General features: G+C 39.1%; 1 protein-coding gene across 1 annotated transcript in view; it reads left to right on the forward strand.

Moving 5' to 3' along the window:
* Positions 1-252: 252 nt before the first annotated feature.
* The window catches only part of fam120b (family with sequence similarity 120B), a 27,581-nt gene continuing 3,401 nt past the window's right edge, over positions 253-24,432 (forward strand). Inside the window, exons 1-8 of the mRNA XM_056249965.1 lie at positions 253-374; positions 1,237-2,268; positions 2,513-2,693; positions 7,353-7,454; positions 9,606-9,778; positions 10,083-10,175; positions 19,194-19,400; positions 23,138-23,246. Of these exons, the coding sequence (XP_056105940.1) occupies positions 1,276-2,268; positions 2,513-2,693; positions 7,353-7,454; positions 9,606-9,778; positions 10,083-10,175; positions 19,194-19,400; positions 23,138-23,246 (1,858 nt within the window). The 5' untranslated portion in view covers positions 253-374; positions 1,237-1,275. The remainder of the gene's footprint in view (positions 375-1,236; positions 2,269-2,512; positions 2,694-7,352; positions 7,455-9,605; positions 9,779-10,082; positions 10,176-19,193; positions 19,401-23,137; positions 23,247-24,432) is intronic.

Here is a 24,432-nt window from a genome sequence, read left to right on the forward strand (position 1 = left end):
TGGGTGTTTTTTCATTCAATATTAAGTCTTTACATAATAAACAGAATAACATTTCTTTATTAACAAACACAGTTCTCATTTAAATTAAATACCTTACTAATCTAGTAAGACGAGGTAAATCTAAAAGAAGAGGTATTTGTCAAAATGTGTTACTGGCCAGAGTATTCAGCGATTTCTAATCGATGTTTTAGCTTTTATTTCGGATCATTAAAGGAATGTGCTGATTGGCTGCTGAGATCGGCGGAACAGGAAGTGAGCGCAACATTGTAAACAAACTCTCCAGTCGCTTCATGTAACAGCCGTTCGCCAGAGAGCGTTCAACGCGAACTAACTAGTCAACTCTAGTCATATTATGAGTGACGCCCCAACGAATAGTGAGTCAGCTTTTGTTTCTTTAGCAGCATTGGGTTAAATATCTGTGACATTAAGTGATCGAATATACTAGTTGTCCATATCCTTACTGGCAACGACGCAGCATTAAAAATTCCCAGCATTCACACACACAGGTGCTCACAGTAAAGGGTTTCATTCAAATGGCCTGATGTTTCTCAGGAGTCAAAATGATTATAACGAGTGAAGAAAAAAATAAATAAGAATGCCTACTAAGAAAGATTATAAAAACCCTTAAACTGTCCGCAGGTACTGATTGCCGAGACATCAAGCATATAATGTGTTGTCAATATTAGAAAATCTAGCATTCCCTTCAATGAATGAACGGATTGAGACTACAGGATGGGTTCAAAATGATTTTAGCATGGTCTACTTTATCGTCTCTAGTCGATTCAGACTATAAATCTTGTGTTGATAAAATAAACATATTATTTATTAAATGCATTAGCTATTTTAATTTTGAGGTACTAATAGGAACTACTTAAAACGAGGGAACATTTAAAAATCCTCTAAAACTCTCAGTAAAAATGTTATGGTTTGTTGTTGAAGTCATAGCAGGTGAAATATGGAAATTACCCTCTGGATAAAGACATTTAATATATATTGAATAAATGAATAATGATGAATGAATAATTGAAAATGAATAATTTCCTAAATATCGACCGTGTGTAGTTCTAAATCTAGTAGCTAATGTTTCTTTAAAAATTCACATCTACATTTAATGTTTAAAGTTTAATGTATATTTTTATCTATTGATTGACTTGAGATTTTACATTGTCATAAGAGAGAAAATCGAATGAAAGTGTGCATTAATGTTCATGTACGCATTTTTGTGTTTCATTTTAGGCGCATGAACTTGCAGATGACCTTTTTGCGCAGCTAAACATGGGTGTGAAGGGATTGCAGTACTTCATGGAGACATGTTGCCCAGACACTTGTGCGCCAGTGGACCTGAAACAGATGGCATTGAATCATGCCAAAGCCCATCCGGACAGCGCCGCCACGCTAGTAGTGGATGGAATGGCCTGTTTAAGATACTGGTATCGCTGTCAAGCTTGGGTTCATGGTGGTCAGTGGCAAGAGTATATGCATATCCTTCAAGAATTTGTCGATGCATTCACGGCTGCGGGCATACGCTTAGTCTTCTTCTTCGACGGAACGGTCGAGGAGCAAAAGCGGGGAGAATGGGTGAAGAGGCGTCTGAGAGTCAACCAAGACATAGCAAGAATATTTCAGCACATTAAGACTCACGGTGAGCAGCCAAACAGCAGAGACCTTTTCTGCCTTCCCTCTGGACTCGCAACCTTCTCCAGATTTGCCCTCAAAAGCCTTGGTCAAGAAACAAGATGCTCGGTCCGAGAAGGAGATTATGAGATTTCCGACTATGCTTTGTCTCACGGCTGCATGGGCATCCTTGGGCAAGATACTGACTTTGTTATCTACAACACAGCCCCATACTTGTCCATCAGTAAACTCAATTTAAACAACATGACAACAGTTCAGTTCTCCAGAGAGAGGTTATGCCAAGTTTTGAAGCTGCATATGACTGACCTTCCTCTCTTGTCCTGTCTGTTGGGTAATGACATAGTGCCAGAGCATCAAATGCAGCGTCTTCGCAACAGCGCTTTGGCGTCATATCGAAATAAACACACGCAAGTTCAGGGAGACAAGGTCTACGCTGTTGCAGAGTTCATTACTGCTCATCATCCCAGCAGGGAGGAAACACTGATGTTAGTTGAAGCAGAGGAAGAAGCTTTAAAAAAGGGAATACGCATATATTTACTTCCAGGGCAAACGTCCCCTTGGTTAAAGTGCAGCCGTCCCTTTCCTGAGTCTGTGCGTTCTGGGTACAAGTATGTACCCAGTGAAATATTACAGGTAAGAAGGATACATGCACAGTGTTTGAGACCATATTGTAAATATGGGATTTAAAATCTAATTTGGACATGCAAATAAACTTGTTAATGTTTAGAAGTTTTTACTCTGATAATATGATTTGTATTGAAAAACATTGAAAATGGAAACCTTTTCACTGAGACTTTTGGACCCCCTTGTATTGAACAAACACACCAGAAGTAACATGCCTTTGTTTCTGTTCTTACTAAGTGTTTCCATGTCGCAGGCAGCGATGGAGAAGCACACACGGGCAGAGTGTTTCCTGGTCTATAACGTGTTGTATGATGGAGTCGTGGACTGCAGTAACTCATTGGAGGATGAGGATGAGGTCGAGTTACCACCGCAGGCCGTCTTATATCTGCCTGTACGAGAACGCATCTATGGCCTGTTACTGCCGGTCCAGCCAGGTGCGTTTCGTCTCTGTATTTACTCAGAATTTATGGAAAATGTAATGTTTTATTTGGCTTTTCTGATTAAGTTGTATGCAACTGTGAAGAGGAAGCCAACTAAATGAAGAAGAGCGTTTTCAATAACATCATCTCATGATTTGTACTATGTGCCGAAGCCGAATACTATGTTCGGAAAGGAAATGATGGATTCTACGGAGCCCCTAAAGGGACATGGTGATGGGAAAAAATATATTTCAATGCTTTTGGGTTCTCTCGCAATTTGCGGCATCATGGCCGCTATCAGTATGCTATCGAATTCGCGTACTCTGTGTATAGGGAGCACATTTAACAAGTGTCCTTGCTCTGCCCCTTTTATCGAGGATGCATCAGGGGAGGTGAACTTGTGTGGACTTGAGAAAGACAGGTATCCCAGAATGAGTCTCGCACCAACCAGCAAGCATCACTGGCCCAGGAGAAAACTCATATAATAAAAAAATACTGCTATCGTGTCACAAAATGTAGTTTTACAGGAGTTTTTTTCAGGCAAGAATGTAGTTTCTCAAATCTGTGGCCTGTTTGAAAATGTGATCTGACGTTGTGAGATCCAGGCGATCACCGAGCGCTCAGCTTATAATCAGAACATATTTTCACATATTGCCTGAACCACATTATTATGTTTCATATTTTTAAAATGAAACCCAAAAGAGGCAGGGTGGTGTTTTATATCATATTTTGTTTTATTGTTAATATTCAGTGAGGATAACCGGAGTAGCAAGTCGAAGTGAGTGACGTTATCAAGTACGCTGCTGTTCCATTCGCAGAATTACCAAACTGTTTATTTATTTTTATTTATTTATATTTTGCACCTTTAAAATTACATGAAAATGACAATAATAATAATAAACAAAACATAAAATATATAATCAAAATAAGATCTATATTATCAATTTATATGATGTGCAGGAAGAGGCAAAAAACCCCAAATGGGCTCATTTAACGCCTCCACCTATAGACATAATTACAATAAAATCAAAACAAAGAACATAAAAAAACATTTTACTACATAAAAGTAATAACAAACTAGTGAATACATACACTCACCGGCCACTTTATTAGGTACACCTGTCCAACTGCTCGTTAACACTTAATTTCTAAGCAGCCAATCACATGGCGGCAACTCAGTGCATTTAGGCATGTAGACATGGTCAAGACAATCTCCTGCAGTTCAAACCGAGCATCAGTATGGGGAAGAAAGGTGATTTGAGTGACTTTGAACGTGGCATGGTTGTTGGTGCCAGAAGGGCTGGTCTGAGTATTTCAGAAACTGCTAATCTACTGGGATTTTCACGCACAACCATCTCTAGGGTTTACAGAGAATGGTCCGAAAAAGAAAAAACATCCAGTGAGCGGCAGTTCTGTGGGCGGAAATGCCTTGTTGATGCCAGAGGTGAGAGGAGAATGGCCAGACTGGTTCGAGCTGATAGAAGGGCAACAGTGACTGAAATAACCACTCGTTACAACCGAGGTATGCAGCAAAGCATTTGTGAAGCCACAACACGCACAACCTTGAGGCGGATGGGCTACAACAGCAGAAGACTCCACCGGGTACCACTCATCTCCACTACAAATAGGAAAAAGAGGCTACAATTTGCAAGAGCTCACCAAAATTGAACAGTTGAAGACTGGAAAAATGTTGCCTGGTCTGATGAGTCTCGATTTCTGTTGAGACATTCAGATGTTAGAGTCAGAATTTGGCGTAAACAGAATGAGAACATGGAACCATCATGCCTTGTTACCACTGTGCAGGCTGGTGGTGGTGGTGTAATGGTGTGGGGGATGTTTTCCTGGCACACTTTAGGCCCCTTAGTGCCAATTGGGCATCGTTTAAATGCCACGGCCTACCTGAGCATTGTTTCTGACCATGTCCATCCCTTTATGGCCACCATGTACCCATCCTCTGATGGCTACTTCCACCATGTCACAAAGCTCTAATCATTTCAAATTGGTTTCTTGAACATGACAATGAGTTCACTGTACTAAAATGGCCTCCACAGTCACCAGATCTCAACCCAATAGAGCATCTTTGGGATGTGGTGGAACGGGAGATTCGCATCATGGATGTGCAGCCGACAAATCTGCGGCAACTGTGATGCCATCATGTCAATATGGACCAAACTCCCTGAGGAATGCTTCCAGCACCTTGTTGAATCTATGCCACGAAGAATTGAGGCAGTTCTGAAGGCAAAAGGGGGTCCAACCCGTTACTAGCATGGGGTACCTAATAAAGTGGCCGGTGAGTGTATATCCATAACAGACACACAATACACACATGCATTGCACATACATGTATACATTCACATAACATCAACAAATTTTAATGACAATGACAGTAATAGAGATATACAAACAAAAAATATGATCATAACATAAAGGTAAGATCATTTCTATATTAAAATTTTAAAACAGCAGTTAAATGTGCTTTTAAATATATTTTGTAACATTTTAATGAGGAGGAGAAACTTTCATCCTCCTGTCCTCAGAGTTTGTATTCCTGAGTCAAACTTGCCAAGTCCGAACTACCAAAGGCGCAAGTTTGAACTTGTATGAGGTATTGAGAAACGCTTAATTTCTCCAGTGTAAACAAAGCATCCTGTGAAAAAGCATTACAAATGGCTCCTGCCAGTGTTTGCTGTTAACTAAAACTAAAACTATTACAATTATTTGAACCTATTCAAATTGTTTTGTTAATTGAAATAAAGCTGAAATAAATAAATATATAAATCTTAGATAAAAAATTAGAAATGTTGCCTGGCAACTAACGGAAATAAAATGAGTTGAAGCACTAAAATGACTAAATCTAATACTGAAATAAAAATAAAATAAAGTTAAACAACTATTTTTCAAAAAGTAGTTTAAAGCTTTATTAATCTCCATGGTGCAATTAATTTAAACTGTCATGGTGCCTCACATATAACACTTAACGCATACATTCAAATACTCAAAACTACACAAATTGCATAAAAATAAATAAAAAATAAGTGAGAGAGAAAAAAAGAGGATAAAATAATAATAAAAATGACAATCAACTACATTTATTACATAAACGGATTGCTTCAGGCACAAAAATAAATTTATAGCAATTTGTAGAACATCTGATTGTCCAGGGGCGTCCACTCAGAGTCCGAGTGCAACGGGTGTGTGCTGTCTCCTATTACTTCGTGAGCCATCCTCAACATTTGCTGGTCATAATAAGATGCAAAACACCCATAATTTTAGAGCACATGTTAACAATACCCTGCAAACGATTTTTGTGCTTTGTAGACGGTGATGAAAACCAACAAATAAACGAGAAAGACAAGATACTTTCAACAAACGAATTGTAAAATGACCTGAGAACAACTCTCTGTAAATTGAAAGAATTAAGCTTCCTCAGCACAAACACTCTTTGGTGTGACTTTTTAATAATTGCTTCAGAATTTTGGTCGAACTTTAACCTGTTATCAAAAACATTAATGACCACAGGTGGAAGTGCCAGTGTTCTCCTACTAAAACGAACGATCATCTCTTTAGTTTTTGACACATTTAGATCTAGTTTCATACTACTACACCAAGAAATAAAATGTAGAAAACCGAAACATGTTCCTGATCTGAATGTGAAAGCAAAGAAAGCAACACAGTGTCGTCTGCATATTTTACCTTATCTTGTGAACTCTGACAACCATTTGTATACAATATAAACAAAATCGGATCCTTGTGGTGTACCTGTGTTAATATTTACTATATCCGATAAAACCCCATTAACCCTAACCCTCTGTTGCCTATTCGTTAAAAAAAGGGTAAAAAAATGACAATCCATAAAATTACAAAAACATAAGCTATAGAATTATTTAAAATTAAAAATAAAAATATAAAAATTAAAGCTAATTCAAAATATAAATAAATACTATAAAAGTATTTAAATAATTCTAAAATAACACTGGTTTCCAGCGTCATGGAAAACTTGGAAATATGAGAATTTTAATTTCTAAGCGTGAAAAAGTTTAAATCTTTAGAAGTCATGGAAATTAAATAGAAACATTATTTGGTCAGTAAATGTTGTTCAAATTAGTTTTGACTTGTAAATAATATTTTTTAAATAATTTTTGTCATTTTGATTCCTTGTTCAAAGTAAAGTATTCTTTTTTTGTAAAATTTTGAAGAAATCTAGACTGTTGGACTGAAGTTTTTTTATGTAGTAATCTAAAAAATATTATTTTAATTGAAATATTATTTGTGTTTTTTCTTTCTTAACATCTTGATGTTTTGTTGAAGTATAGAAATATAGGTTGTACTCTTACTCTGTTGTTTACAGAAAATAAATCTCCATTGCTCTATAAGATTCTGGGAATTGTCTCATGTCTGTCCAATATTTGTGGTGTTGGCAAATATGTGGTGAATGTGCTGTTGAAAAGAAGGGCCAGACCAAAGGGGACAAAACATATCAGATTTCAAACTGTGAGGACTACACTGTAATTTTGGAAAGGCTCTGTCAGTCATATTATTTCATAACATACAAGCTGATTGCACAAATTCCCTTTGTGTGCCAATTTTTAAAGGACTTTAAGATGCTTTCAAGATGTTTTTTTCTTGCATTATTTTTGCCCTCAATTTACGTGAACTTTTCTCTCTCTTTTATAGATTGTTACGGTCACACTGTGTCAGTCAAGGAATGGTTCGTTTTCCCAGGAAATCCACTTCAGGAGCCTACCAGAGTCACTCCAAAACCCCTCAACTATACAAGTACATAATTCAGTAGTTATGTTTCATATATACACTTGTTGTATAATGAAGTACCTCACATAGGCCCGGTTTCACAGACAGGGCTTAGATTAAGCCAGGATTCAGCCTTAGTTCAATTAGGACATTTAAGTAGTTTTTTTAAAAACATGTGAAAAAAAATGCCTTAGAAAAACACATTACTGATGTGTATCTCGAGACAAAGCAATGGAACTGACATATTTAAGATTTGTCAGTGCAAGTTGCTTTTACTTAATGCCTGGTTCAGATCGACATCACGATAAAAAGATTTGCATGATTAAAAAAAATGTCGGTCCTCCACAACGGGTTCCGTCGTGAGTGAGTGAGTGTGTGCGAGTGAGTGTGTGTGAGTGTGTGCGAGTGGGTGTGTGCGAGTGAGTGAGTGAGTGAGCGAGCGAGTGAGTGAGTGTGTGCGTGTGAGTGAGTGAGTGAGCGTGAGTGTGTGTGCGTGAGTGAGTTTGCGTGAGTGAGCGAGAGTGAGTGTGTGAGTGAGCGTGAGTGAGTGTGTGAGTGAGCGTGAGTGTGTGTGTGAGTGAGTGAGCGAGAGTGAGTGAGTGAGTGTAAGTGAGTGAGTGACCGAGAGTGCGAGTGAGCGTGAGTGAGTGTGTGAGTGAGCGTGAGTGAGTGAGTGTGTGAGTGAGTGAGCGTGAGTGCGAGTGAGCGTGAGTGAGTGTGTGAGTGAGCGTGAGTGAGTGAGTGTGTGAGTGTGTGAGTGAGTGAGCGTGAGTGAGTGAGTGAGTGAGTGAGTGTGTGAGTGAGTGAGCGTGAGTGAGTGAGCGAGCGAGAGTGAGCGAGAGTGAGTGAGTGAGTGAGTGAGTGAGTGTGTGAGTGAGTGAGTGAGTGAGTGAGTGAGTGAGTGAGAGAGTGAGAGAGTGAGAGAGTGAGAGAGTGAGAGAGTGAGTGAGTGTGTGAGTGAGTGAGTGTGTGAGTGAGTGAGCGAGCGAGAGTGAGCGAGAGTGAGTGAGTGAGTGAGTGTGTGAGTGAGTGAGTGAGTGAGTGAGAGAGTGAGAGAGTGAGAGAGTGAGAGAGTGAGTGAGTGAGTGAGTGAGTGAGACGGCACACGATGACTGGTCGGAAAGCAACGTGTAGTCTGACATGTTTCTTGTCCACGACAAGATTTTAGGAATCAAAATCGCGTAATCTGACACAGTGACTATCCTAACAGACCAAAAAAAAATCGTGTAATCTGAACCAGGCATAAGACAACTCAAACATGCATTTTAGTCTGGGACTATCTTAAGCCTTGTCTGTGAAACCGTGGGATAGAGTACCTCAAAGATCCTTGGACTTTGTCCCGCATGCTAATCATCACACACTACCTCGTCTGATGCTGCTAAGTAATCCTGTGATAATCTCAAGAGATCTATGTTCTGTTGTTAGTGTACACGATTCTCTTTGTTTGCCTGTTTGTGTTCCTCGTATCAGTGATTAAACGACACAGCAAAATGTGATAAAAACAAAAAGATCATCTGGTTTGATAGGTGTATTTCGCACACTGCAAATTTCATCACTGCATTACAGAGCTCCCAACCTGGGAATATTAGGGAATTTTGAAGTTGATTTCTAAGCCTGCAGAAGACAGATACTGTGTGCGAATATGCCCTACTATATAGTATTCGAAAAACAGTATGTGAGCTGAGTAGTATGTCCGAACAGGAGAAAAGTACAAGGAAGACCTACTACTTCTGGCGAGATACTGAAGTGTGCTTACGATGGACACTTTGCTCTCCCTGAGGGGCCACTAGAGAGGAGTTGTGAATGGAAGTGAAGCTGCAAATTGACGCCGTAGGTCACATGACAATGACAAAATGGCAAATGTAGTACCTCCAAATTGAATTCATAATACACACATAGAACATACTTTATAAACGGTTGTGAAGTAATTTTCAAACCAAATGTATAGTATGCCATCTTGGATGCAGCAAGAGTAATTTCTTAAAAACGTTTTCTAGTTATGCTCAGCTAATATCCATCAGCTAGATTTGTGAGTGCAATCATTTTTCAAATGATTGTAAAAAATCTTAGCCAAAATATATGGAAACCCTTGTATTAGAACTGTTATTCAATCATTAATTTACTCTCATACCCGCCAACCCCCACAAGTTAAATTTGTGGTCAATTTGTGATCAACAGAAGGGCCCCCTGATCTGATGGCCCTGTGGTTTAGGACAGACCCAGACGTGAAAACAATCCAAGAATCAACACTCCTGGATGTCTTTGACCTGTATGAGTTTACTGAAGAGCTGAAGCAGTTTGACAGCCCTATGATTGCTGTGATTTGTCTTGTAACCTACATTGCCATTCAGGTGTGTTTAACTTTTCATCGTTGATGCCACATGGACCACTGAGGTTTTCACTTGAATGTAAACAAATGGCTTTGTTTGGGTCCATTCGCTCCACGTACGCTCTGTTAGCCTTTATTTATTAATGATGTGAACTCATTGCATGTCAAAAGAGTTCACCGGTGGCGGTCGCTTCAACACTGTTTATTGTGTGTAGCCCTTATCAGACAACTGCAATACCCTTGCATTGTGTATAAATGTGTTTGTGTTGACGCTTGATGCTTGTTGTGTATACTTGAATTAAAACACTGTTTGCTCTTGGATCTAGACGAGACAGCTTTCTCTGGAAGACGTAGATGCATATCTGAGCCAAGCTGTTTGTGTCAGATTCAAATCCTTCACAGAAATGCAACAGCTCAGGGTGAGTCATTTGAGCCACCTCTGCTTTTCTAAAAACATTGTTTTTACACTCACATGCTCACCCATTATAACTGGGCTTGGTTTGGAGTCTTTTACAAAACAACTGTGGTCATGCTTGTTATTTTGTAACATAGAGAAAAAAAAGAAGAAAAAAGACTGGCCCGTTTCACATTTGGTGCGATTACTAGGTCCAAACCTTTTCTGTGCTTCCGTGAGTGAGACAGTAAAGATGCAGTCACAGTTGTTCAGCAACTTTTCTGTGTCGAAATCCAGTCATTTTAATTGGGAAATCACAATTATCTGTAATTTTGTGTGATGGCGAAGGATTTTTCTTAGATTTCGTAACAGGATTCGCCACTTTGACCAACAAAAAGCTGCTTAGTTTGAAAGCGATTTCTATGGCCCTGTTTACACCTGGTATTCAGATGCATTTTAGCCGATCGGATCACAAGTAGATGAGGGAGACACATACTGGTTTACTACTGTTGTTTTAACCACTTTCAACCACTTCTATCCTGATCTCTTCGAGCATGGTCTATGTGTGGGTAAATGTAATCTTTCGATCTACTGGAGAAAATAAGCTCATGCTATTTTATACGGAGAGCAGCAGCTTTAGTTTCTGCTCTGACAGCCGCAAGACCACCTGAACACTGTGAGTGTGTGTTAGAAATCAGGAATGGTGAGAGAACATTGTGCTTGGTATGTTTTCATCTTCAAACCAAACTTGGGTCTCCAGCTGATAAAGTTTAAATCCCATCTGGCTAGTGCTCCAGAGTTAGATCTCTAGGCGGAGAGTCTTTTGTGGCTGTTTGAACACATTCGTCCACATGAGTGTTTACACTACGAAAGCAATCCGGAAAATGCTTTTCGACTACCTCTGGAAGTGGTTGAAAAGTGGACAAGCTTAAAACGTTTTAGACCCCGTTTACACCTGTATTTAACTTCATCCACTTGTGATCGGATCGACAGAAATGCTTCTTAATATCAGGGGTAAACAGGGCCTATGTGAACTGCGCTACACTATTTACAATAGACAATTTGTTTGCCTGTGAAATTTAGCTATTGTTGACCACACATTCACATCATGAGAAGTGCTAACAATAGACCTTAGTCAGGGTAGCTGTGAGGGATAGAAGTACAGTGCTTTCATTGTACTGTTTCCATCTTTCAAAAAAAAACACTTCCAGTAGATAAAAACTCCATAAAGCAGTTTTGAATGTTGTGAGTTGTGAATATCATGTGATCTAGGATCTTAATACAGTACATTGTGAAGGCCATGTATCCCTCACAGCCTCGCTTTCTTCCACGTTACATTCAATATGGCGTCTAACCTGATTAAGGCCCTATACCAAGTTTCAAACAATGTCCAAAGCGCTGAAGGCTACAACAGGAAGGGATTTCTGAAAGAAAAAGAAATGTTTTTAAATAATAATCTCAGCCTCAGCAGAATGCAGTTAAGTGCTTTTCGTTTCTTGAAAACTGCGAGAGATACGGCCGTCCCAGTAGGATTGGGATCATTCCACCAGGGGAATTCCAGCGGGATAGTTTACCTGAAAATAAAAAATATGCATTATTTATTTGTTTCCTGTTAATTAAAGGGACACTATGCAGCTTTTTTAGCTTAACTGAACAGCTTCAGAGTTATTGAAATGGTTATATAACTTATTTCGGGTTGAATGGTGGGCGTCTCGACCCCCCCTGGTGCCTGTGAGCGAAAAAATCTCACTTGCAACTTCGGTGCGGCGGGCCGCGTCAGGAAGTATCACGTGATATCAGCTCTCGCGATGTAACATATTCCTTTACGGCAACTGCACACATACACACAGGAACAAGGTATAGATGGATGGAGTTTGTCACACTATCGTCATGGCTGAGCCGGCATATAAGATGCAGAAAGCATTGTCGGAGGAACAGAGAAAGAGGAAACGGCAGACTGACCGAGCGAGGAGTCGGACACGAGCATAGGCATAATTTGCGGGTGTGCTATGTCCCCATTGAAACTTCTCGCGGCACGGATGTAACGTTACCATTACAAACAAATAAAACATCTCCAGGTAACTCTAGTAGAGCATTCATTTCGTTCGTTTGTTAAATAAGAGGCGATCTGAAATGTGTTATTTTTGAAATCAAGTGACCAAAGTGCTCGTTGCCTCTGCGATCAGTGGTGCAGATAAGTGTTCTGTTGTGACGCGCGCCTGAATCCGTTGCGGGGACTGAGAGACTCTCTATATTTTGTTATGGTGAAATCACAAAACCTAATGCACAAAAAATATGTCCCTGCTTGAAATACAACCACTAATAAACAATCGGGTTTGATGAGGAAAATAAACTATACTACTAGCTAGTACCGATTAGAACCCAGAACCTCTAACACACTTGGCAAAAGTTCTGCCTCTGGACCATTAAAATTGTCGGATCTATGTATTTAATCACGTGAAAATTCTCACCACTAACAACATATATTATATCTCATTAAACGACAAATTAAACACAATGTACTATTGTATACTATGTAACAGGCATGTCACGCTCTGAGTGAGTGGTATTTACGACAGTAACGTTAAATTCAAGTACTCCACAGTAACTCTAGGGGTCGCTGTTTGACAAAAACGGGATTTCTGCATAATGCCCCTTTAAATTAGCATTGAGTTTCATTGTATGGACAACAAAAGCATTGAGACTGTTCGAAAAAAGAAAGTCATACAGGTTTGAACAACATGAGGGTGAGTAAATGATGAAGGAATATTCATTTTTGGGTGAACTCTTCAACATTGGAATATTAAGCAATGGTTTTATGTGAACTTTCAAGTATGGATATTTCGGCTGCGGAAAATGATTGGCCGAAAATGGCATTTTCAGTTTTTGGCCGAAAATATACACACAAAATTATGTCAAAATACCCGTTTCTGCAAGTATTCTTGTAAACACAGTCGGTTAAGTCTTAAGTGAACATAAAGAGTTGAGAAAGAAATCAGATGTGTATCATTATATTGGATCCGTGCATTCGGTCTTAAAGTGACAGCATCCTATAAATACCTGCTGCTAAGTCATTAATGTTAATCAAACAAACAAACCACAGCTTTAACAAATAATAATCTATATTTAATTTGTACAGTGAACACAAGTTTCATTTTACATTTAGGCCTAATTATTAAATCTCTGGACCTGAATACTCTACAGTTAGACCCTACTTTATTTGTAACTTTGTTATACTGTATTTATGCTTGTAATTAGTGTATTTGATCTCACCCCCAAAATGTTCAAATACACAAGATAATTTCTAAATAAGAAATAAATTAAAAAGCATTTTCAGTTTCGGTTTTTGGTCAGAGCATCCAGAACTTTTGGTTTCGGCCCATAATTTTCTTTGCGGTGCGTCCCTACTTTCATGTGTTGCTGATCACATTAGTTATGACTTAAACGTGCTAACAAACTCTGTTTCTCCATGTCAAAATGGCACAGCGACATGAAGTTGCAACAAATCATGGATTTTCTTAAAGGATGTATCAGATTATTTTGCTATTTGGAAAAAAAAAAAAATGGTGAAAGAGACTGGAGGGATAATTTCTGGTTGCTTTGCGACATTCCTCCCAAAAACGACTCTAATTGTGGTCTGAACCTGAGAGTGATGCTCTGGTGACGGGCTCCGCGTCGTCCCCGCCGGCGACCACAGGTCTATTTTAGCTCCCACCCTAATTTAAGCCTCCTATCCGTGCTATTTCAGACACGGCCAAGGGCGGCCTGTGGTTTTGCAGTGCTTGGATTGAGAGCCCTCCCCACAGCACAGATAATGGATGATAGAGGGCCAACTTAGAGCCTCTTGGGAGATATCCAAGAAGCCACCTCCTAATTTACGGATCCTCCTGTGTCTACGGCTGTCCTTTTTGCGTCTGGTGTGAATCCCTCCAGTCTGTTGTATTCAGATGCTGATGCATATCTCACCCTTGACTCATAAAACGTCAAGCTGTTGACAATACAAATGAACTGTTAAGTTGTATTTATATTTTAAATACAATTAAACAAATCTGTATTTTTACAGATCCTATGTTTAATTATGTTTGCTAATGTGGTTCCAAAGCAAAGAATTTCAATCACCCCTGTAGACAATGACTGGCTCTGTATCTTTTATGCCCCGTAATTGTTGTTTATTGTGAACTTGGCTGCGCTATTTATTTGTATATGGTCCCGCGTGTTTATGTTTTGGCTCAAGTGAAGTGATATGGCTCAGTTTATGTTGCCCACAATATGTTAGGTGATGAATGATAGTGTTGAAGGATTGTGTGTTTAGAAGGCGTGCACGGCAACAGGTGTTGGATTGCTGGCTGACCCAGAGATGCGTGTGTGTTCAAGGCACAGTGGCGACAGCCTGCCGCTGGCCAGATGAAAGTGTGTAAAGCTCTTCTGCCATGGGGTGGTGGGAGCACCTGTTACATGCACCATTGTTGTCTCCCATTGGGAGTTACACCGTCACATCTGCCTGAAATGTGAAAAGGGCTGGGGGGGAGGGGGGTATTAGGAGGCAGAAGAGCCAGACAGATGGCAAGAGAGTCTCCAGGGGCATCCTGATTACCCCCGTCTAATCAGTTTCCCCCTGTGCTGCTTTGTCGTAGTAAGGGAATGTAAATGCAAGCTAAGGATGCCACTGCATTGCATATGTTATTGACGAGAATCATAAGGAATTTAGCAAAAATGATTCTGATTCACTTGATTCAGGTTCAAACATTTTGAGGAGCAATATATATATTATTATATATAGTTTGAAACAAATTAATACTTTTATTCAGCAAGGAAGCATTAAATTAACTTTTTTTTACTAATTTAAATAAAAGCTATTGTTTTGAACTTTGTTCATCAAAGAATCCTGAAAAAGTGTATCTCAGTTTCCACAAAAATATTAAGCTGCGCAACTGTTTTCATTGTTTCATTGATGATATTGAGAAATGTTTCTTGAGCAGCAAATCATCATATTAGAATGAACTCTGAAGGATCATGTGACACTGAAGACTGGAGTAATGATATTCAAATAAAAAAGTTATTTTAAATTTTAATACTATTTCACAATATTGATCAAATAAATTCAACCTTGGTGAGCATAGGAGACATAAAATTAAAATAATAATAATTACAAAAAAAAAAAATTCTTACCAACCCCAAAATCTTAAACGGTAGTGCTATATATATATATATATATAATTTGTTGTCATTTATTACAACAGTAATTGTCATTGATTCAAACTGATTCATACTGACAATGCATGAATTTAAGACTTTTTGATCAGTTAAACTGGTTTAAGAACCAGTTCAGAAACACTCATGGCGTCCAGTTCCATTAACGGTTCCACAACAAGAAACACAGTAGTAGTTCAACTCGTGAACAAATGACTCTTACGAGTCAAAAAGATGCAGTTCAGAAACATTAAATTCCTTATGATTAAAAAAACAACTAAAGCAAATCTTTTGCATTGTGCTTGAGGTGATCTGAATTTGGTGCACTGGTGGATTTAAAAACCATTAACAGAACCAAACATCCATTTTTCGCTTCTTTTTTTTTTTTTTTTAAACAGAGCCAGTTCTTGACTCTCAACCCTTTAACTGAACAAGCCTGGTTTTACAGCCCACCATGTTTATTTAGTAAATCTAAAATCGAAAGTTCATTCAAATATCACACAAGATTCAGACAAGCCTTGTCTTGTCATGCATTCATGTTTACAGTAGTAACATTGAGCAGATGTGCATTAAGGTATGGCACAGGTGCGGAGCCTGACACAAGGCTGTAGTTTGCTATTAATGTTGATCTGCGTGTCCTCAGGGGGTCCAGCGGTCCTTCGGGCATCTGGAGCAGCTCTCATTGTTCACTGCTGAAATGCTTGCAGAGCAGCTGCTGTTCTGGTTTGTTGTCCCTCTCTATACCTTTACAGCAGCAGGGTGGCATCAGCTTTGTCCCGGGGCCTATTGACTTCCACGCTGAGCAATTAGTGGCTTTAAAGGTGCTAAGACTTTTACGTGTCTTTTTAAGCGGTTTAATCAAAGCCGGTCTACTTCATCCCACTCTCTAAACCTTATGCATAACAGTGAATGTGATTAAATGCTCTCATTTTACTGAAGAGGCATGGTTTCAAAGAGGAAGTCAGGCCAGAGTAAACAGCGTAATATTTCAAACGGCGGCCTGGCTCTCAATCTGTGCGGCTGGAAGGCTTGGGCAGTGGGTTGCTGCTGTCACTTCGGCTTTATCTCCAGGCTCCCCTTTGTTTGCTTTAGTCTGAGCTGTGTTTGAGAGCGGAGCAGGTGGCAAGCCAATTTCACATTTTCATGTCACGAAAGCTAATCAGCCCCTCTCTTATCTCCTGTGGGTGGGGGACCAGGTGACCAGCGGACAGTCTGGTGGTGGTGGTGGGGGGGGGGGCCCTTTGTAAACATCCCCTTATCCACACGGCCACTTCAGGTGAGCTCTACGGGTCACACCCTGCCTCCCTCCAGTTTGACATTTTTTACATTTACATTTAGCTGACGCTTTTATCCAAAGCGACTTACAATTGCTATATATGTCAGAGGTCGCACGCCTCTGGAGCAACTAGGGGTTAAGTGTCTTGCTCAGGGACACATTGGTGTCTCGCAGTGGATTCGAACCCTGGTCTCTCACACCAAAGGCATGTGTCTTATCCACTGCGCCATCACCACCCCCAGTTGAAACACACAATAGGTAATAACAGCACGATGAATTTGAAACCAAGTTACTGTGCAAGTGCTGTCATTTAAAGGAACAGTTCAACTAAAAATAAACATTCTGTAATCTTTAACTTGCCTTGTTTCCAACTTGTATGATTTTCTTACGTTCTTCAAACATAAAAGGAGAGGTTTAGCATAATGTTCCAGGTGCTCTTTTCCACACAACCTCAGGGATGGCTAGGAATGCACAGTTTTGGGAGGAAATCTAATGGCAATAAAAAAAAATGAAGGTTTGCTGTGCTTGTTTGTAGGGCTGTACAGTTAGGCTAAAATGTTGTGATTAGATATCAGTATGACTATAAAATAACAATAATAATAATAATTTAAAATAAATTAATAAATTCAAAATTAAAATATAAAAAATGCTAAATATTTGTATTGTAATATTTCACTGTAAAATAAAAAAGTATTTAAGATAATATTATTTTATTTTACAATCCAACTGTAACATTTCTGGCTGTCTTAAAAACGTTAAACCATCAAACTTTTATTTTGACAGAAAACCGCGATAAGCCCTTTAAGCTTCTCTTCTGTTAACAATCGCTTATCATTGCAAGTATGGGAAGATGGTTGGCGCATGTTGCTTTCCCAAATGCATGTTATAAGTGTCCCATACTCAAAGCAGATGCAGAGATGGAGTTTGTGTGGAGGAGCATTTTCTGCAAAAAGCGGTGGATGCCCCGTTTATGCTGTTTATGATCCGGGCTTTACTCTGAAACACGCAGCACATGAATTTATTTAATTTAATTTAATTGTAGCATTTGCAATTTAAGTCATATTGCTATTCCAGTTTTATTTTGATTAATCCTGCAATAGTATAGCGATGCTTGAAAAGTCACTTTCGAACTAAACTTCAGTGTGAAAGCACCCTTAGGCTATGTTTACACGACAACGATATACTAAAAACGGAAAAGTTCTTTCTTTGTACAGATGGCAATGTTATCAAAACGATCCCCGTTCATACTAATCCGCGAAAATGACGAATAACACTATTATGCATGACAGACAAGTAGTTGGCGATGTCACTTCGTAATGAAAGACTACACGCCTGCACATTATTTTACTACGGTGCACTCGAGCCGAACGCTCATGCCTATAGACAAATGACATAATCTATCATTTTGTTGTGGATGTTAATCTTAATAATACTGTATTATTACTATTTCTTCTGGGTAAATTTCATGTTTACAAAGCCAGAAACATTCACTGTAATCCCATTTTTATCATGTTCTCCTCTGATAGAGTGAATTAATTAATTAATATAAAGTCTCTTTTTACATCATTTAAGAAAATGTCAAAAGGCACAAGAGTCTGTTGTAAGGAACCTTTAATTTTTCATTATGACAAAATGTTATATTGTGTTGATTTGTGTAATTCTCATAAACCCCCCCCCCCCCCCTATTTCTTACTGTTAATATATGTATCCTTTCATTTGCAACACAAAAAAAAGCTGATACCCATGTGCATGACGTCACCATTTTCACAGATTCACGATTTTGTAGTTCACACGGAGATAATAAGGGTGTCGGTTTCAAAAACTTTGCACTTTGAAACCCGTTTTCAAAAGTTCGCGTTTTTCGGGCCACCAAAATGGCGTTAACGTGTAAATGAACGGCCAAAATCTTCCGTTTTTAGTTGAAAACGCTGTTGTGTAAATAAATAGCCCCTTAGTCAACACCATAGACTGTAAAAAAGATGGCCGACGTGTCTCCACTTCCTTCCACTGTAGAATAATGAAGCCAAAATGTCCCAGGAATTGCCATTGTCATCTTGCTCCGATTACGTCATTCGGGTCCCGAGTCTGTGCATTAGTGCTCCGCCAAAACTCAATCGCAAGCACAGCTGTCAATCATGATGCTACACCCAATTTTTATAGCATCGAATAACTAACTAAAATTAGCTTTGATAAAAACTATCTAAATTGACAGAAACCATTAAAATGATTTGCAATTGGATTTTTTAGTTTGGCTTACGTCATATGGGATTACATGAAGAGGCGGGGTTTATGACCAATACTGCAGCCAGCCACCATGGGGCGATCAAAATGTTTTGCCGTCACTTTTTAGGACGTGTTCAACACAGCAAATGTGCGCGACCAACTTCTACATCATCAAAATCTATGTAGGAAAATATTTTGCCCTCACCAAAACTCTCGTTGCAGATTCCTATTGACATGACTGGGTTTTGTTTGCATAATTTCACAGAGCAACAGTAAATGTGACCGCTCCTTTGCAAACTATTGTGTTTTTGTACTTTATTTCTTTTACCATGCTATAATCCCTCCCCCATGCAGACCCCTGTTGTAGACCCTAGGGCCGTCCAGCTCGGCTCTCTCTTTGTGCGCGGTCTGACCTACCTCATCGCAGCCAACAGTGCATGTGGTTTCCCTTTCCCAATGGGTGAGCTCATGCCGTGGAAGACCTTTGACGGCCTGCTCTTCCATTCAAAGTATCTGCAAGCCCACTCAGGCAGTCCAAAAGAAGAGCTTCTCGAAGGCAATGTAAGTACAGGAAAATGCCATTGGCCCTGTTTACACTTGGTATTAACATCCGGCTTGGATGATCCGATCACAAGAGGTCAGTTGAGACGGATACTTACATTTCAATCTCACCACAAACATGACATTTCAAAGCCACGCATAACCAGCCACACAGAATCCTTGTTTTAGCAAAATGTTTGATTGACAGGTGAGTGGGCGGCCTTTTACTGTTGGCTTGGATGCATCTGAACGGATTGGTATTTCCACTACAAATGCAGTGTGGTCGGATCTTCAAATGTGGTTTGATTGATCAAATCACAAAATGTTTTTAGCCCTGACAACTTATATCAAATGTAAACAGGACCTATAGCATGATCCTTTTTTTTATTTGTTTTTTTTATATGTTGTCATGGTGGAATATGCAGCTCTACCGAGGCCTATTAACATGCTGAAAATCAGGACAAATGAAAATCAGTTCATTGTATGGCCCACACATATTTTGTTTACTGGATTTTGTTTAACTTTTGTTTACATGTCTTTGGTTTACTGCAAAACAGTTACAGAATCTCTTTTGTTTTTGATTTCTGTAATGTTTTTTCCGGAGCCAAGGGACCAAAACGTCCAAATAATTGTTTGACCCACACATGTAAACATGGGTTTGTAATTATAAATGCAGTCAGGAACTAACTCAGACTGTGCATGGTCACCTCTTGTCTTCATGGAGGTCTCCGTACAAAAAAAAGTGTGCGTCTCAATGAATCGTGAACCGGTATATCATGTACACAAATTCAGGCTCTGGTTAGGACAGCAAGGATCACTAAACATTGGGACACTGATGGTGACACGACAACAGGTTCATTGTCAACGTCACTACTGATATTTATGAACAACAGCAGAACTGATATTTTTCTGGTCTGATTTTTTTATACCTGCAACATTTCAGCCGTAATTTAATTCTAAAATGTTTTGTTCATTACCTGTCTGGCAATGTATCTTTATGCTAAAATGTATTTCAATTCAATTAAACTTAGGTTTCTTTTATTTAGAGTTGTATCGAGATGGCTCGCACGATTTGTTTCGTGCTTCAGAACTTTTGTTAAGGAAACACAGTGACCATCATTGGTCCTTTTTTCACAGTGCATTTTGGGACTTTTTAGGGAGTGAATGTTTCGGTGCATTGGAAAGATTTTGCAATTGAGACGGCCCTTAAAATGGCTGACTCCCTGATTAGTGTCCTTACTACTGAACTAGGGAGCTGATTGAGACACACCCTTTGACAGTCCTTTATCACCTTGAATGTCTAAAAAAAAACCCATCAAACCAAGTGACATTTGCAAACAAATATTGCAGGACTTTTCTTTTTTTTAAATGAATGCCATTAGGTATGACACTCATACATTGTTCAAAATATGAGCGTTCAAATATCTATGGATTTGATCAATTATAGATACATATGTTGGATTGAGATTTTTTAGTTTATTGTGTATGCATTATGTAGGGGTGCTCCGATCAGGATTTTTGGGGCCGATCACCGATCGCCGATTACTGGAAGCTGTATCACCCGATACCGATACCGATACCGATCACCGATTACAGGGTCTATTTGAAGACTTCTTTTTATCATGTAGCATTACTTATTAAACTATATTTAACAACAATGTACAATTAAGTATTACATTTAAGAGAAGACAATGCATAATGAATTGACACCTGTGTATTTATTTGCAAGTAACATGTATTAACATAGCAGCTTGGTTATTGGGAGCAGCTTAGGGCTTGACATACAACTTTCCTGTAGAATATAAAATAAAATGAATAAAAGACAGAACATCTGAGTCTTTAAATTTAGCTTTAGACTACTTTAAACATTATTTTGACTATAGCCTTTTTTTGTTGCTGTTTTTAGTTTAGAGTCAGTCAGCCATCAGTTTTTCTAATACACTTAAAGGACCACAGGTAGTAAAGTGCACAGCAACAACAACAACAAAATAAAATAAAAAAAATAACAACTTCCATATCTGTATCTATAACTTTGCTTTTTTCTGGGATGCTTCGTCAGATTTTGTGGGCATTTAGAGAGGAAGAGAGAGGTAGACAAACCTTGTGTGTGTGTGTGTGTGTGTGTGTGTGTGTGTGTGTGTGTGTGTGTGTGTGTGTGTGTGTGTGTGTGTGTGTGTGTGTGTGTGTGAAGAACCCTTGCAAAATTATTTTAAACAGATTAAGAAAGCCACCACTACTGGTCACATCTATGTTTAGATTGATTTTTTTAGATCCAGTGAAGTCTGTCCCACCATGTACCTAATATAAATAAATAAAACATCTTCAGTTAACTAGCAGATCATTCATTTAGTTCGCTATTAAATAAGAAATCTAGCGCTAAAATGTGTTTTTGAACTCAAGCTGCGCGCTCGTTGCCGCGGCGATCAGTTGCATGGATACAGTGCTCTGTGTCTCGCGCAGGCTTCACTCGGACGCGCGCTTCAATCTATCGCCGTTGCGGACTCTATTCATTCTGGTGTAATCACAAAATAAAACACAAACGTATCCTTGCTTGATATAACTGTAACCGCTGATGAACATATTCAGTTTTGATGAGAGAAAATATGTACGAGTGATTTGACGGACGCACGGGGGTTGGATACATTTTTGTCATTGGTTGTTGCTTTAAATCTTACCCAGATACAAATAGTGCTATTTTCTGATTGGCTATTGTGTAGCTCGACGAACAACACCAGAGGAAACGCGCTTGATTCATGCCGGTTCCACAGTGAGAGCGGCGCGGCCAGAGTTTTGGCCGCTGCGGCATATTAAATATATATTACAAATAGTTTTTCAGCGTGAAAAATACAATGTGTGGCGGGAGAGCGTGACAAAAGACCGAAATGAGTGACTGTCACGCTCAATGCTTGACACTTGAGAGCCCTGTTGTAGAATAGAATTGCCAGACCGGTGAAGCTATTTTTACCAGTAAAAAAATTGTCTCGCGAGTTTTGCGTCATCTGATCGGCTTTTCTGGATCGGCCTTTATAGAGACCGCCGATCACACATCCCAAAGCAATTATCGGCCGATTATGATCGGCGACCGATCAATCGGAGCACCCTTAGCATTATGCATTAAAGGTGCAGTAAGCGATTTCTGATAAACGCTGTTGAAAGTTAAAATCAGCACCTAATCAAACAATTTTGTGAATATTTGCTAGACGTCTGTTTTGCATGTACTGAAAAATATATATATATTTGTACATAGTCCTGGCTGATTAAATGGGAGAAGAAAAACAAAGTGGATCAGACTGATCCACGGAACACCAAAACACTCTTGTAGCCAATCAGCAATAAGGGGCGTGTCCACTCATGATGGGGGAGGAGAGATAGTGAGCAAGAGGGAGATTAGAAGAAAGACTAAATAGAGAGATGGCTGAGATATTACCAATGAGGAAAGGGCCAGAGGAAGTTTAGAAAAAGAAGGGATATGATCAGGCAAGAGCTTTAGGACCAGAAAACAGTTGTTTCTGCTCGATATGCGAGTAACATTGTTTAGTTTTTTTGCTGTTTCAAGGAAGATATGCTGTTGTTGTTGAATCACAGCTGATTCATCCATACTTGCTCATGCTGTCGACATACATGGTTACCTGTGTTGTTAGCATGTTTGTTATGAAGGGAGGGGTGTGTTTTTTGGGAGTCGATTTCAAATATCAACAGTGTTTCTCAGAAATTGCTTACTGCACCTTTAAATATCTAATTTGTCTATTGTCTTTTAGCCCTCCTGGATATCTTTGTTCCTGTCCGTCAGAGAGCTGGTGCTGGGAGCCTGCAGGAGACGCGGCACCCCCGTCCAAAGCCAACCACGCAGACTACAGTACAGAGATGGTGCGGATCACTCCACATTTCCTTATCCATCACTTTACTTTAATTTTCATACTAACTTTCTGGGAAAACATATGGAATTCTACAAAATGGATTTAAAGGATTAGCTCCCTTCAGAATTCAAATTCACCCTCACGTAATCCAAGATGTTAATGTTTTTCTATCTTCAGTCGAAAAGAAATGAAGGTTTTTGAGGAAAACATTGCAGGATTTTTCTCCATATAGTGGACTTCAACGGTTTGAAGGTCCAAATTGCAGTTTCAATGCAGCTTCAAAGGCTCTACACGATCCCAGCCGAGGAATAAGGGTCTTATCTAGCTAAATTTATTTTCTAAAAAAAACAAACAAACATGTATATACTTTTTAACCACAAATGCTCGTCTTGCACTAGCTCTGCGATGCGCCACACATTACGTAATCATGTTGAAAGGTCAGGTGTGTTCCAGTTCAAAAACATTTTCCATTTTCCCCAGAAATCCTTTTCTCCTCCAACTTTAAAATCGTCCGACATCGTTGTTTTACCCTTTTATTTATTTTTTTATTTTTAATGGCATTTGACTTAGTCTTTGCACGTTCGCTTTGTTAACACTAGGCCTGTACTTCCGCCTATGTCACGCATGACCTTTCAACGTGATTAGGTAATATCGCAGAGCTAGTGCAAGATGAGCATTTGTGGTTAAAAAGTATATATATATAATTATTTATTTTTTTAAATGACTGATCGTTTCGCTAGATAAGACCCTTATTCCTCGGCTGGGATCGTGTAGAGACTTTGAAGCTGCATTGAAACTGCAATTTGGACCTTTAGCCCTTTAATAACCATTGAAGTCCATTATATGGAGAAAAATCCTGGAATGTTTTCCTCAAAAACCTTAATTTCTTTTCGACTGAAGATAGAAAGACATGAACATCTTGGATGACGTGGGGGTGAGTAAATTATCAGGAAATTTTAATTCTGAAGTGAACTAATCCTTTAATATAGTAAATGTTGTAATGCAGCTGAGAAGAATACTCAGATTAGCCAGAATAATTTAATAATCAAACAGACAAGGGTCGGTACATTTGTATTCATTTTTGAATGATGGACATTTAATTTCTCTGGGCATCTAATTTTTTATTTTTTTTAAACCTGGTAGTGACTCAAACAAATGGAATACATGCAGAAACGTCCAGGTTACTTGCACATAAA

This window comes from Rhinichthys klamathensis, unplaced genomic scaffold, assembly GCF_029890125.1.
Source record: "Rhinichthys klamathensis goyatoka isolate OS25496 unplaced genomic scaffold, OSU_Roscu_1.1 h1tg000003l_1, whole genome shotgun sequence".
Classification (NCBI taxonomy): domain Eukaryota; kingdom Metazoa; phylum Chordata; class Actinopteri; order Cypriniformes; family Leuciscidae; genus Rhinichthys; species Rhinichthys klamathensis.